The sequence below is a fragment of the Grammomys surdaster genome, unplaced genomic scaffold (assembly GCF_004785775.1).
Source record: "Grammomys surdaster isolate TR1022 unplaced genomic scaffold, NIH_TR_1.0 207, whole genome shotgun sequence".
Classification (NCBI taxonomy): domain Eukaryota; kingdom Metazoa; phylum Chordata; class Mammalia; order Rodentia; family Muridae; genus Grammomys; species Grammomys surdaster.
Window position 1 is genome coordinate 377,043 of NW_021604652.1, and position 15,282 is coordinate 392,324.

The following is a 15,282-nucleotide window of genomic DNA, read 5'->3' on the forward strand; positions in this document are numbered from 1 at the left end:
CATGCTTTTTCTCCTTTAAAACATACACTTTGTTATTCCAAATGCAGCAGTAGTCCATTTGTTTGAATATAGAAGACATCAAGTTTTAAGTGAGTGTATTGCTTTTAATTGTATCATTTTATGTTTTCTAAGATTCCCGCAGGGTTCAGAATATATATAAAGTAGTAGTTGGATGCATTTAGTTGCTGTTAACATACATAGCACAGAATTGTAATAGAAGTTATAATTAAAGTATATGGGTGATAAAATCCGAAGAATCAGCATAAATGTTTGTTTACAAATTTTAATATCATACACTGCTAAGGATTTGTTTTTCAGACAAGGTCTCTGTGTAGTCAGTACTAGTCTTGAACTAAATATGTAATACAGGCTGGCCTTAAGCTTGAGATAGGCCTTCATTAGTTTTCCTACTCCTGGGATTGTAGACATGGTCCACCAGCCTGGCTAGAATATATAGTAATTGAAGTAGCCCATAGGTTTCTCAATTATTTTATTTTAAAGAAAGGTTGTTGTGTAGTCCAGGTTGTGTATACACACACACACACACCTCTGAGTAAGACCTGAACTTCTGATCCTCCTATTTCTATTTCAGAGTGTTAGGATTATAGTTGTATCCCGTAATACTTTGCTTCTTGCATTGCTGGGGATAGAATCCAGAGTTTCATGCTAGAGAAGCATTTTACCAGATGGGCTACAGTCCCACATTTTACTCTTGTAGATTTTACTATAAGGTGTTGTTATTTTACTTAGTAGGATCAAGATTCAAATGGAAGGGCTAAAGTCATACGTTTTTGGTAGGCCACATATTTAGCATTCAGGATTTGATTCCTCAGCCATGTACAAAAGAGTGGAATCTATCATGTTTGCATAGAAATTATCATTTATTCTTAGCTTGGACATTTCCTATTTAACCTCACATTTTTATTCTCTGTTAACATTTTTCAGTTTTGATATTTTCATGTTAGACTTTTTATTATTTATGTTTTTTTCAAGACAGGGTTTCTCTTTGTAGTTTTGACTATCCTGAAACTCTCCTTGTAGACCAGCCTGGGCTCAGTTTCAGAGATCTACCTGCCTCTGCCTCCAAAGTAGGTGTGCACCACCCCTGTCCAGTCATCATTGGCTGTTTGCCAGGTGACTAATTATAAAAGATTAGTTAGCATTTGTAGTAAGTTCTGTCCTAGGGTCCTCAAGATCATGTTCAAGCTAGTAATTGACTGGAAGGAATAAGATGTTCCAGGGTATAGTCATAATCAAGACTAAGATTTCTTATAGCCAAAAGTTACAACCCAAAGTCAACAAAGAGAAAAGGCACATAGAGTAAATTCCAAAGGAAACTTCTAAAAGTCTCTACCTATGGTGACCTCTAGAATACACTTCTCTAGAATCAATTGATCACATGTACAAAGTGTTGTCTAGTAGAGAAGCTCGTTAGAGATTCATTTGCAATGGTTTTATTGTGAGCTGGTTACTGTATTTTATAGGTTTCCATAAAGAGCAGTGGTTGTTGCTGTTGTTGTTATTTTCCGTAAATTGCCTGTGTGTGATGAGTTGTGGTTACCAGGAAATGTTTTCATGGTAGCAAAGAGAGGACTATTTACCATTCATGTTCCCAGACTAGCTAAGGGCCAGTAATTTGAAGCAAACCTTTCTGATAATCGTAAGGTGTGAAAAGAGTTTGCCTACTAAGAGAGGAGGAGAATATCCTATAAAATACTATACCACCAAAAGTGATAGTATATTCCTATAATCCCAGCACTCAGGATAATGATGATAAGGTCTGAGAATCATTGTTTGAGTCTAGCCTTGGCTATCTAGTGTGTTTGAAGTCAGCCTAGGCTGCAGAGTAAGACCTTGTCTCCACAAAAAAAAAAGATGTTTAGGGAAAGATGGAGTTTTATACTATTGTGGCATGCCTAAGTAACAGTTTTCGAGGTTTCTATACAAATGCACAGTGAGTTCTACAGAAGTAATAGAACCACCAGGGTCAAGGCACAAATAGGACCTTGTTAAATCTAAAAAGCAAGTTCAAGAATATGTAGAATAGAAGCCCTAGTGATACTCTAGTGTTGCTTCAGGCTAGCAGCTTTGGGTTTCTGTTTGCTTTTTTGGTCTTCCTACTAAGGGACAGAATAATACAAGTCTTTGAGCCTTCTGTATTTTTTTGAATTTTTATATTACTTTCTCAAAGCTGAATCCTCTTAAATGGTACACATTTTGTAAGTAAATGGTATGCCTCCTTCCCCAGCCACCTACCAAACTGAAAAAAACCTTGCCAGTTAATATGAGAATATTATAAGAAGCTTGTATGTTTCAGCTTTGGTATTTGGGTGGTAAACTTGTTTTATTAACGTCACAGCATTGGCTTGAAAACCCAGATATGGTAGCACATGGCTGTAATCCCAGCTGGAATCAGAAGGATCAGAAGTTCAGAGCCACCCTTGGCTACATAGTGAATTGAAGGAAAGCTTAGGGGGTACATGAAACCTTATTCAAAAGCAGAATAAAATAAAATGAAGTCATTCTGTGTTAGTGATCCTTTGGGGTAACCTACAGAAGCAAGTATAGAATCAACCTGTGTGCATTCAACTTGGTCATGTTCACAGATTTCAGCCACACTGAAATTGAAATGATACTGAAAAATTAGGCCTTTACTACAGTGAATAGTGGTAGATGCAGAGACTTGTGGCTGCCTAAAATGCAGAAAATGGTAGAAGAGGGACCTGGACTGATATAAGAGTTGGGAAAAGGTGAAGGGAAATGAAACACCATTCACTACACTCAATACTGCTACTGTATCTATTAACATATGTAGTTACATGCAGTAAGTGCACACCAGACCAGTGCTATCACCAGTCAGTCAAGGAAGTAGGAGAGGGATCCCAGGCTCCCGTACTATTGGCAGTCATTAAATTCTGAGGAGGGGGAGGGACTGTCTTAGTTGTGTATGTATCCTCTACCCTTCCCACTACCTTCCAATTGATAGTGCCAAACCCCACAATTACACAGATGACCCTGGTTAATCTTAGTGGGTCACAGTAGAAAAATGAACACGGGAATGTGTAAGATAGATTTTACGGGAGGTTAAGTTATGGGTAGAACTGGTAGGAAGTTGGAAGTGAGGATGTACACAAAGTGTACATATGTGAAATTGGGAAAAGCATAATAGGAATAATTTTTTAAATGGTTGGCAAGATGGTTCAATAGGTATGTGCCACAGAGGCCTGCAGACCTGAGTTTGCTCTTGGGAACCCACATAAAAGTGGAAGGAGGGAAACGACTGTGTGGTTGGCATCTGTCTTCCACTTGTGTGCTCACCCATTATACACAATAATTATGCTTTTGAATTTTTTAAAAGAAAGATGATTATAGAACACTAGAAGTAAGCAGTAGTGACAAAATATACTAATAAGCAGCCTGAGGAAAGTTAGCTCACAAAACAAACAGCATGGTCAGATTCTCAAGAAAATAAATCTATGTAAATATTGGATAAAGTCTGTGAAATCAGTATGTCGAATTACTGGAAAAAATCATACTATATCTTTGTGTTGTAAAATTTAAAATTTAGGTAAAATGTGTGGTAGTTAGAGAATATAGCAACAAGCATATATATCCATTGTGATGATTACATAATCATGTATTGGTATACTCTATTGTAGAATATCTGAATTAATGAAAAACATGAATAATCACATTTTGAGTGAAAAACCATACTGAACAAAAATGTACAGAATGATACAAACAGTATGTTACTATTTCTGCATAGCTTAGAATGCCATAGTCGAATAGTTTTAGGGATGCGCTTGCAGTAAAATAGAACTGGCAAACATAAAAGTAGGGGATTAGTTAGGTCTTAGAAAAAGGAAGAGAAAATGGACCATCTTTTACACTTCACCTGCATCCAGTAGAGTTTACAGTTTTGAGGAACATGATATATGGAGGCACAGCTGTTTATTTTACTCAATGCTATAACCCTAAAATTTTAAATACTTTTCAATGCAAGACAATTGTGAGAAAATGTAGAAGCCCATTAAGGGTATTTTTTAAAACTTTGATTCACATTATATGTTTACATTGTCTAATAGATTATTTCTTGTGTATTTTACTTTATGATCAATTTTTTTGTTAAAGTAATAACAAAATAGTTCAGTATGATTGGGTGATTTTTCAGGTCAGACTTTGAGTTTAGTAGCCCAGTGAAGAGATTTCCTTCCTTGATCTTGCTGTCTCTGGTTGCTTCGTGTCTCTTACAGTGCATTTTCAGGGTTTTAGTTTTGTGAGGGCTGGGGATTTGCATCTCTTTATGGTCTCTTTCTGAGCTCCTTAGCCCACTTGTAGGATCTGTCTTACATTCTATCAGAATCAATCTTCTGCTTGGCTGTCATCTTGTATTTCGCTGAACCTTCATCTCTCCATTCTATGCCTTCCCTCAGTGTAGAGCTCTTTGTCCTGTGATGGCATCTCTCTGTGTTCATCTGCTGTCCTTTCCCTTCCCCTGTCCTAAGTAGCCATCAGTCTCTTAGCTTTCTTGCTCTAGCTTGTTTGCTGTCATTCAGGTTTTTCTGTTGATTATTGTACTTACTTGTGCTCCATTTATTTTATTTAGGTAAAACTACTTCCACTTCTAACCCAAGTAGCCCAGCTCCAGATTGGTACAAAGATTTTGTTACAGATGCTGATGCTGAGGTTTTAGAACATTCTGGAAAAATGGTACTTCTTTTTGAAATTCTTCGAATGGCAGAAGAAATTGGGGATAAAGTGTAAGCTTTTTTAAAAATATATATCTGTTATATAAAGTAACTTTTTGGTAACCATACTATTGTTTATGAAGTTTATTTAGACAAATATGATATATTTTCTTCCCATGATAAGTTGTAATTTCTTTGATTGTTAGAATGTCATGCCAGTACAACCAGCTACCTTCTTTATAACTGGCTGTTTCTGAGTAGATAATCATGTCTTTTACTTCAGTCCTTTAAGTTTTCACTATATAGTTCAGGATGGTCTTAAACTTGGCAGTATTTCTGCTTTTGCTTCCCAGGTACTGGGATTAATTGGTAAAAATACGATTTGAAGCAGAAACAATAGGAATTGCTAGATTAAATACAGGCAATAAATAATCAAAGAGTGACTAGTAGCTCTGCAACTTAAATGACTAGTGGATTATGATATTAATTCCTAAAATGGGAAGGCTAAAGAGTAAACAAGTGTATTAGAAATATAGCATTTTCTTTGGGCTATGCTAAGTTTGAATAACATGTTATTCTTGAAAGATTAAAACGTAGGAAGTAGATATTTGAGTTTAGATGTCTGTAGCTTAGTGGTAGAATGCTTGCCTAGTGTGTACAAGGTTTGATCATTAGCACCTTCAATTTTTTATTTGCATATCATCTTTATTAGTGACTTTCTCATTATTGTAACAAAATACCTGATAGAAACAGCTTAAAGGCGAAGAGGTTCACTCTGGCTTATGGTTGCAGAGGGATTTTAGTTCATCCTTCAAAAGGGGGGAAGCATGGCAGAGGGCGTGTGAATCGGCCATTGTTCACAGACCCCCAGGAAGTAGATAAAACCCATCTACCCCAAGCGAACGGTTTCTGCAAGTATTGCTTTAAAAAGTTTCTAATTACATGTGTGTGTGTTCCCAGTGCCATGGCACATGTGGGGAAGTCACAAGAGAACTTTAGGAGTCGGTTTTCTCCTTCCACCATGTGGGACCCTGGGGTTGAATTCCAGTTGGTGGCAAGCACCTTTACCCACTGAACCATCTTGCCAGCCTTGTATTGCTTTTTATATTTTCATATGCTAATAAAGCAAGTGAAACCAAAATAGCTTATTCAGGTAAGAGTGTTTTTTATCAATCATTGAACAATTTTTCTTTGCTGTTTGTAACTAGAAGACGTTAGTTTATTGACATTTGGTCATAATGACTCTTAACTTCTTTGCATGATACATAGCTCAGTGATTCCTAGACTAGTGTTAATTGCTAATTGATTTAGGCTGACCTCTTTGCCAGCTTAATAGTCCAAATTCCATATCAATATCAATTAAATAGTATTTCTAGGAACTTAAAGTTCTCAAGTTTGTAGTTCAGAATTAATTGTTTCAGTGACTTCACTGAAGTTTGTTGGTTGGATTCTGGGGAAGGCAACTGAGACAACCGAACTGTTGCTATGGCTTTGTCTTTGCATTGATCTTCTCCTATTCCTTCAGTGATATACTACCATGTAGAATTGATTTGCCTTTTCCTGTTGTTTGTTTTTATTGTTGTCCTGTGCCTAACATAATCAACATGTTAATTTCTTTAAAGTATATCTTGTTGAGGCTTTTGAATTTTGTTATAAACTTTTTTGTTAAACTCATAGATAATTAGGAAAAAATGATAACTTTACAGGATTGATCCATGAACACCAATCTTTTTTTTTTTAAGTCTTGTTTTTAGCCAGTCGCTCATATCTCTGGACTTGATTGAAGATTTTCTTGAATTGGCTAGTAGGGAGAAAACAGAAGATAAAGACAAACCTCTTATTTATAAAGGTAAGTTATAAGCATATCTATACTATAATTTTTAAAATACTCACTGGAACATAATGAATGTTTTAAAGATAAAGGAAACCAAACTACCCAGTAGCTCACCACCCTGTCATGTCAAAGTATCCTGTATTTCTTCTTTGTCTGTATCCACAGACATCTATCTGGTCAGTCTGTCTCTATTTCTTGTCTCCTCTGGTCCCCTTTTCCCCTCATTTTGAAGCAGGGACAGGATGTTTAGCTAAGATGGCCAAACTATTTAACTCGGATATACAAAAGCCTTAAGTTTCAACCTTAGGACCACAAGAAACAGAAACCCAGCCTGTTCGGGCATAGCAGGGCAGCATCTCTGGAGGCTGAGCTGTAAGCTCAGGTCAGGAGCTACTTCCCACATTTTTCTGTGCAGCCTTTCTCTTTCCTCTATGCTTTTCAGTTGGCCTGCCTACTCTTTCATGGTTCCTGATGCTCTCGTCTCTCTTCAGAATGAAGTCCTTGGTAACTCTGATTCTTACTAGTTCATAGTCAGCCTCTATGGCACCATTTTACTCAGAAGCCTTTGGGGGATTAGTTTACTTGCCCGGTGATGATACGTACCACCATATGTGCTTCATTTTCTAGTCTTCTGTTGACTAGTCATTTTGAACTGTTTCTGTTTTTACATGCTTACCAGTTTATAATTTTATAAATTGTCTTTCCCAAGCATTGGCTTTAACTACCAATGGAGTCTTTTAAGTATCTAGTAATACTGTTGCCAGGACTGCCCTGTGTATTCGGTAAGTATCAGAATTTGGGAAAGTATGGATTTTAATTAAGGTTATCAGTCTCAAATTAGGAATTATTATCTAGTAGTCTATTCAGTATGCCAAAATTCAGAGCATTCCCAAATCTTGAGAGTTAGGTACCAACCTGTTTGGCAAAGTCCCAGGCTAGTGGGATAGAGGACAGCCTGGAGAGCTATTTCTCAGGAATTTTTTACCTTTTGTTTGAACAAGGTATTGGGATTACAGGCATGATGCACTGTGGTGAATTAATTCATGGTGCAATTATCCCTTGGCTAAGAAAGGACTATTTTTCTGTGGTGTGCAATAACAGAGTCTTATAACTCTAGCACTAGAAGGCAGAAACAGGCTGAGGAGGTAGCTCAGTGATTTAGAGCCCTGCCTGCTCTTCCAGAGGTCTTGAGTTCAATTCCCAGCAACCACATGGTAGCTCACAACCATCTGTAATGGGATCTGATGCCCTCTTCTGGTGTGTCTGAAGACAGCTACAGTGTACTCTTATACATGAAGTAAACAAATAAATCTTTAAAAAAAAAGAAGAAGAAGGCAGAAACAAGAAGGCTCATGTGTGTAGTAGGCAGCCTTGGCTATGGGCTGAAACTGTCCCTCAAGAAAACACTGAAAAGGGGATAGGAGAATAGATTTTACCAAACGAATATACAGATCTCGTTTCTGTTTATTGTGGATGTACCCACAGGACTTTGCACATGCTAGAAAAGAGTTTGTTACTGAGTTATCTCTTCAGTAGTACAACCCAACTTTTAGTTTGGGGTTTTTTGTGTGTGTATTTGTGCCCATACACATGGGCTTCTGAGTACATGGAGGCCAGAGACCAGCTTCGTATCTCTCTTTCTCTCTCTCTCTCTCTTTTTTTTTTGAGACAGGGTTTCTCGGTGTAGCCCTGGCTGTCCTGGAACTCACTCTGTAGACCAGGCTGGCCTCGAGCTCAGAAATCTACCTGCCTCTGCCTCCCTAGTGCTGGGAGGGATTAAAGGCATGCACCACCACTGCCCGGCAGCTTCATATCTCTTTCTCAGTCACACTCCATCTTATTTGCTCTCACTGAATTCGAGTTCACAGTTTCAGCTAGGCTGACAGGCTAGCGAGCCCCTGACATCTGGTGCCTACCACCACTCCCAGCTTTTATCTGTGTCCTGGGTATCTGAACCCAGGTCTTCATATTTGCAAAGCAGGCACTGAGTCATATACCCAGAAACTAACATTTAGTTTCTGCTCCTAAATATAGAGGCTCAGATTTACTATCTATATCCGATCGTGGCCTTAAACTTCTGATCTTCCTGCCTTTACCTCCCAAGTGTTGCCAGAATTGTGTGCATACAACCAGCACTACATTTGGTTTTATTTCATACCAGGGATCCAGGGCTCCATACATTCTTCTGCCAGCTGAACTACATCTCCAGCTTGTATTTTGATTTTTCACAGTGTCTAGTTATGGAATCCTAACCTGGCCTAGACGGTGAAATTGCCCTCCTGGTGCTGGGATTATAGGCCTGTACTATTCCACCTGGCCTGTCATCCACCTAAATTTTTTTTTATTAAATTTAGTTATTGTGTGGGTGGGTGTTGAGGCATGTGAGTGGAGGTCAGAGAACAACTTGAGGGACAGCTTTCTTCTTCCACCTCATGAGTCCTGGGGATTCAAAGTCAGGTTGTCAAGCTTTTTTGCGGGAACATTTACCCCTTCAGCCATCTTGCTTTTAAGTGGTACTCAAGAAAGAAAAATCTACAATTATGAAAGAGCCACACATGAATTCCTTTGAGTTTTTTTACTCCATTTTCAGGTGAAGGAAAGTGGATACGAAATATTGACTATTACCGCTTGGATGGTTCTACTAATGCACAGTCGAGGAAGAAGTGGGCTGAAGAATTTAATGATGAAACCAATGTGAGGTATGATGCATTTTCTGTATGTATAGATATTTTAAATTTAGGTTCAGTAAAATTAGCTTTTTAATATATTCTCTCATTTTTAATAAATGATGTAATCAAGGCCAAAACCAGGCGAATTACAGCCTTCACCCCAAAATTTACTCATGGACATTGTAGCCATGTGAGTCTCAAATCTATTACTTACTAAATGTATTTGAACAGATATGGTAGCATATGCTATAATTCCAGCATTTGGAAGGCAGAGACAAGTGGCTCTTTGTAAGGTCAGTGCCAACCTGGTCTCCATAGGAAATTGCACTCCAGCCAGGGCAACACTGTAAGATTCTATCTCAAAAATATCTGTGATTCATGCTTCTTTCCTTTTTATTTTTGAGTTCTAGGGCATCATAACCATTGACTTCTCAAAGTCATTTGAATTGTTCCCAGGTTTTGGTATTAAAATTGAAGCTATTCTAAATTAAATGTTCTTTGTTTTTGTCATCACTAGTGTTTTTCTTATAGTGATGAAGTCTGAGGATTTTTTTTTTTTTTTTTTGGTTTTTCGAGACAGGGTTTTTCTGTGTAGCCCTGGCTGTTCTGGAATTCACTCTATAGACCAGGCTGGCCTTGAACTAAGAAATCCACCTGCCTCTGCCTCCCAAGTGCTGGGATTATAGGTGTGCGCCACCACTGCCCAGCAAGTCTGAGGATCTTAAGTGCTGGTTTGTGTGATCATCTTATGTGTATCTATCTGTGAGATTGTCAGGTTTCCAAAGTGACTCTATGGTCTTATCTTCTTTCCAGCAGTGTAAGAAAATTTGAGTTCTGCATTCTTCTCGGCACTTACTATTGTCATGTTTTTATTCAAACTAGTTGGTTTATTCATTCATTCACGTTCCAAAGGTTGGTTTATTCATTCATTCTCCAAAGGTGGTCCACTGTTCCTGGAGGAACTGAAATACCAGATCGATGAGTGGAGTGGACAGAAACTACTCCCCATCTCTTAGCTCCAAAATCCGTGTAACATACTGCCCTTGGATAGAGGATACGTTGGATATATTATACTGATAACACACTACACTTGATTTTAGCCAAAAGGCTGAGAAATAATTTTAATGTGATTTTTAGTTTGCTTTTTTTTTTCAATCATAAATCATACAGATTCAATTCTTACATACATATTCGTTAATTTTTTATTTAAAATAATTTTACATCTATTTTGTTTATATTCTTTCCTTTCTCCAAACTCTTCTGAATCTTAAGTCTTCTTTAATTATAAATTATTGGAGGTTTTAAAGTTAATAATATAGTTATAATTAATATAATAATTAATGCAACTATGAATTTCTGTTATCTTGGTTTTGGGAAGCTGATTCATCTTACTTAAACCACTGTAGATGAAGTATGCTTTGTGTGTGTACTGTTGTAATATTAAAGTCATATTATAGCTAAGCATTTATTTTATATTTTCGCTTTTAGAGGGCGATTGTTTATCATTTCCACTAAAGCAGGATCTCTTGGAATTAACTTGGTAGCTGCTAATAGAGTGATTATATTCGATGCTTCTTGGAATCCATCTTATGACATCCAGAGTATATTCAGAGTTTATCGCTTTGGACAAACTAAGCCTGTTTATGTATATAGGTTCTTGGCTCAGGTAGGTTTCTCATTTCCATTTCTTTTATATTAAAATGTTGGATAAAGCTAATAGTCTTCTAGAGGTGTAGAACCTTTGCAGATGAGATTGATGAACACTTTAGACATGCACAACATAGATCTCTTACAAAGAGACTGTTGAAAATATTCTGTAAATTTATTACATATTACAGAAATTTATTCTGTAAGTAAAAGCAGAATTGAAGTTAGCCTTAGCAGTCACATATGCTGACACACAGCTGTGATTCTAGTACATAGGATGTGTAGGCAGGAGTGTGGTAGTTTCAAGGACAGTTTTGCTTACTTAGTGTGACCTCTGTTTAAAAGCAAAATCAACTCCCCTTCAGAATTCACACATAAGAAAATAATATTGAAGAGAATTTTGCATTTCAAGTTCATTTATGTTTGTAGAGTCAAACTGTCCTTTTAACCAGTAGCATATCTGCTTGAGGAACAGGTGTGACATACAGTCCCCCTGTACCTAAATCTGGTCTTTTCTCAATTACAGCCTTGGTTTGACTGGCAGATCCTTACTTGAGTCTTCCTCAGTGTGGCATATGGTTGTATCTCTTTCCTGCTATTTTAATGTACAGCTTCTTTATATTTTAGTTTATAAGTAATGAATACTTTATGTCAATATACTAGCTTGTTCTGGGTTAAAGAAAGCAACATTTGACATAAGAGAAAATTTGGATATTGTGAGCCTTTTCTATATGTCACAAAAATCTGCTTTCTTGTATTTTGGTTTTAGTATATACATCTAAATTTTCTTTCATGTACTTTTTCTTTGTCCTGATATCTGCCAGCTCTTTGACTTTCACCAAGGATAGAACTATCTCAAGGAAGCACACAGATCCATTTTGGTCAGATAATTTAGAATGACTCTCCATAGTCTAATTTTCTTAATTTGATGACAAATTAAGATGTTAAGTTTTCCTAACCAGATGAGCACTGTCAAAAATGCAGCAACACTGCTAGGTATTTTTTATGGTAACATATGACCTTGAACCGTTACCTTTTTATATTTATATTTTGTATAGATTTATTTTATATATATTTTATATTTATATTTTATATAGATTTATCTGAAGTTCCATGTTGACCAAATTTCCTTATTTGTATAATTGTTCCTTTCTTCTTTTTTTTTTTTAACAAAGGGAACCATGGAAGATAAGATTTACGATCGTCAGGTAACAAAGCAGTCACTATCTTTCCGAGTTGTTGATCAACAGCAGGTTGAACGTCATTTTACCATGAATGAGCTTACTGAACTTTATACTTTTGAGCCAGACTTATTAGATGACCCTAATTCAGAAAAGAAGAAGAAAAGGGATACCCCCATGCTGCCAAAGGTATGTTTATTCAGATCATTAGGTAAACTAACAAACCAAACGCCAACAGGGACCAAGGAAAACTGTACTACTAAAGTGAAAGTGAGTCTTCTGAGGGATGTACTTCAGAGATTTTTTTCAGATATTAATTTATATTTAATAAGTTTTAATCTATATGATTACGAATGTAAGGATACTCGATTGCTTTTTCATAGGCACTATAAAAGGTAGTATTCCTGAAAAGCATGCTTTAGGTTAAATAACATTCCTACCTTCCAGAAAGAAAGCTGTGCAGATACCTGAGTGGAAATTATGAAGACTATATTTTCCTATGCTTCCATTTGAGTGCATGCATATTTAATTAACTGTACTAGTAAGTTAGCTGACTCTTCTTCACCTTTTCTGTATAGAGCAATTAAGAATCAGCAAATTGGCCTATGAAAAATTACCTATCATTCCTAATTATGAGGGAGCTGTAGATCAAAACATAGTGAGATACTACCTTGTACCTGTTAGGGTTCCTATTAAAGAACATAAAGTAGTAAGTATGTGGATAAAGGAAACCCTTATGCATTTTTGAATGTACGATATTGCAGCCACAACTTAACATAGTATGGAGGTTCTTTTCAAAAATTAAAATACAATTACCATATACTCCAGCAGTGTCATTTCTAGATATAACAGAAAGAATCAAGCGTTTGTATATTGAGTTATCTGAAATTTGTGCTTATTACATCATTAGTCACAGAAACTAAGTTAAGAAAAGAATCTAAATGTTTATCAGCAGAAGAGTGGATAAAAATTTACTATCAAATGCTCTACAACCTTTAAAACCGTAACAGAATCCTACTATTCACAACAATATAAAGGACATTATGCAAAGTAAAATAAACCAGACATTTATTCTGTTTTGTCGACTCACAGAGAAATAAGTGGTAGTTGCTAGGGAATGTGTGAAATTTGGACGTTTTGGTCAAAGGACACAAAGCTTCAATCAGGCAAGATAAATTCCTTCTAGAGTTGTATTATATGTCATAATATCTATGTTGCCAGCAGAGCAGATTTAAGTTTTCACTAAAAGATGTCACCAGTAGAGGAGATGAAGCTTTTAGAAGTAATGGATTATGACATTGATTCTAGTGATACTTTCTTTCATGAGTGTGTCCATCCATATCTGCAAAGTTACTGAGTTAAATACATTAACTCTGTACAGCTTTTTGTTAAGTTTCTCATAAGAGAAAATTTGTTTTTTTTCTAATTTAGATAAATATTTTACAAGTTAGTCCCATTCTAATCCTCAAGAAGGTTATGTATACATACACCTTTTCCTATTATCTTGATTGAGACAATGGTGAAAGCAGATAGCTCGGTACAATGCAGTACACCAGAGTAGCCTCAGTCACTTGTAAAACACATTAATTCTTGATATGATTGGACACATTAAATAAATATTTAAATAAAGCAAATGGGGTTAGGAAGGAAGTTTTTGTTTGATAAACAATATCTAGTCTAACATAGCACTTTTGAGAATATCTATCTGTTACATAAGTATATATTTATTTATAAACACATATCTTCACATTTTTGCATTCTTTGATTTGGAGGCAGGATCTCACTATGTTGTCTTTAAACTTGCTGTATTCCTGCCTCAGCCTTCTATGTACTATGATACTATTGACATAGCATTTTGAAAACACTTTTTTTGTTTTGTATTCTACAGTCCAGTCTGGCCTTGAACTTGTTATATAGCTAAGGATGACTTTGAACTCCTGATCCTCTTGCCTCTACATCCCAAGAACTGTGATTAAGGTTTATGTAACTATGCCCATCTTTAAAGAGTTTCTTTTTGCGACAACTTCAAATTTCTTGGACAAATTTCAAGCCACTTTTAATCTATTACTTTTATCAAATTTTAATTAAATGTATCATAATATTCATGCTAGGAAACACTGTATTAGTAATGGTTTGTCTTCTATATGTTATAGAATCTGATTGTTTTTGGGAGGGGGTACAGGGTTTCTATGTGTAGCCCTGGCTGTCTTGGAATTCTTTCTAGAACAGGCTGGCCTCACACTTCAAGAGAGAGGTCTGCCTGGCTCCGCTTCTCAAGTGCTGAGATTAAAGGCGTGTGCCACCAACGCCCGGCAATGCACAATTCTTGATTTTGTATTTCTGTTATTTTTTGTTTTACTTCTCACCTTTCTAATTACATTTGATGTCTCAGATGTAGTTATTAGTCACTTGACTGTGTTTTTGTCTCTTATTTTTATAGCTCTTTAAAGGCAAGAACTACATTCTCCCTTTGCTGTCTTCCATAGTGAGCAGTGTAACACTAGTCTTTAAAGAATACTAGAATGTCATTGAACTCTCATTATTCCTTAAGGGTGTCCTGTCGTTGAGAGGTGTGACTACAGCTTGGTGAGTGGTTAGGCTTGCTCTGTTAGGCTCTCAGGCTAGGTTTCTGAAAGGAAGATGATTGGTTTTACCTTGTGTTTGGTTTTGTCTGGATCTGTTTGTGCTTTGCACATCCTACACAAGTGCTCCTCTGCTAAGCCACACAATAGTCCTGTATATTGCATCTTTAGTTCCTTGAATCTGTCATATTATTAGTCAATTTCATTCATGGTCATACACCGCATATTAATTTGTATTTTCTTAAATCTACACATAGGATTCTTAATTATTGTTCCCAGTGAAATTTTTCTCCTTTTTGAAATTCATTAGCTTCATAATCCTATGAATACTCTTTTTTTTTTTTTAGTGAATTTTTAAGATCTTCTGAATCATGTCTGCTAAGAGTCTAATCTTGTGTTTTGGTTTGCTTTTGGTTTTTTGTTAGTCTTACTGTATAGCTTAGACTCACCTTGAATTCACTTTGTAGCACAGGCTGTCCTTGAATATCTAGAAGTCCTGCTTCAGCATCCTGAAGGCTGGGGTTACTGGTGTGAATCATCCATAACACCCAGCTCTCTAGTTAGGGTTTCTTTTGGATTGATAAAAACATCATGATCAAAAGCAACTTGGGGAGGAAATAATTTATTTGGTTTATGAGTTACAGAAGTTCATCATCAGGAGAAGTCAAGGTACTGAGGTGC

General features: G+C 36.4%; 1 protein-coding gene and 1 non-coding gene across 2 annotated transcripts in view; one reads left to right on the forward strand and one right to left on the reverse strand.

Moving 5' to 3' along the window:
* The window catches only part of Atrx (ATRX chromatin remodeler), a 126,509-nt gene that overhangs the window by 93,453 nt on the left and 17,774 nt on the right, over positions 1 to 15,282 (forward strand). Inside the window, exons 26-30 of the mRNA XM_028771455.1 lie at positions 4,607 to 4,760; positions 6,431 to 6,537; positions 9,113 to 9,221; positions 10,680 to 10,857; positions 12,014 to 12,208. Coding sequence (XP_028627288.1) covers positions 4,607 to 4,760; positions 6,431 to 6,537; positions 9,113 to 9,221; positions 10,680 to 10,857; positions 12,014 to 12,208 — 743 coding nt within the window. The remainder of the gene's footprint in view (positions 1 to 4,606; positions 4,761 to 6,430; positions 6,538 to 9,112; positions 9,222 to 10,679; positions 10,858 to 12,013; positions 12,209 to 15,282) is intronic.
* LOC114624519 lies at positions 10,129 to 10,311 on the reverse strand. Its single transcript, XR_003711944.1, has one exon. It is a non-coding gene; the product is annotated as a U2 spliceosomal RNA (small nuclear RNA).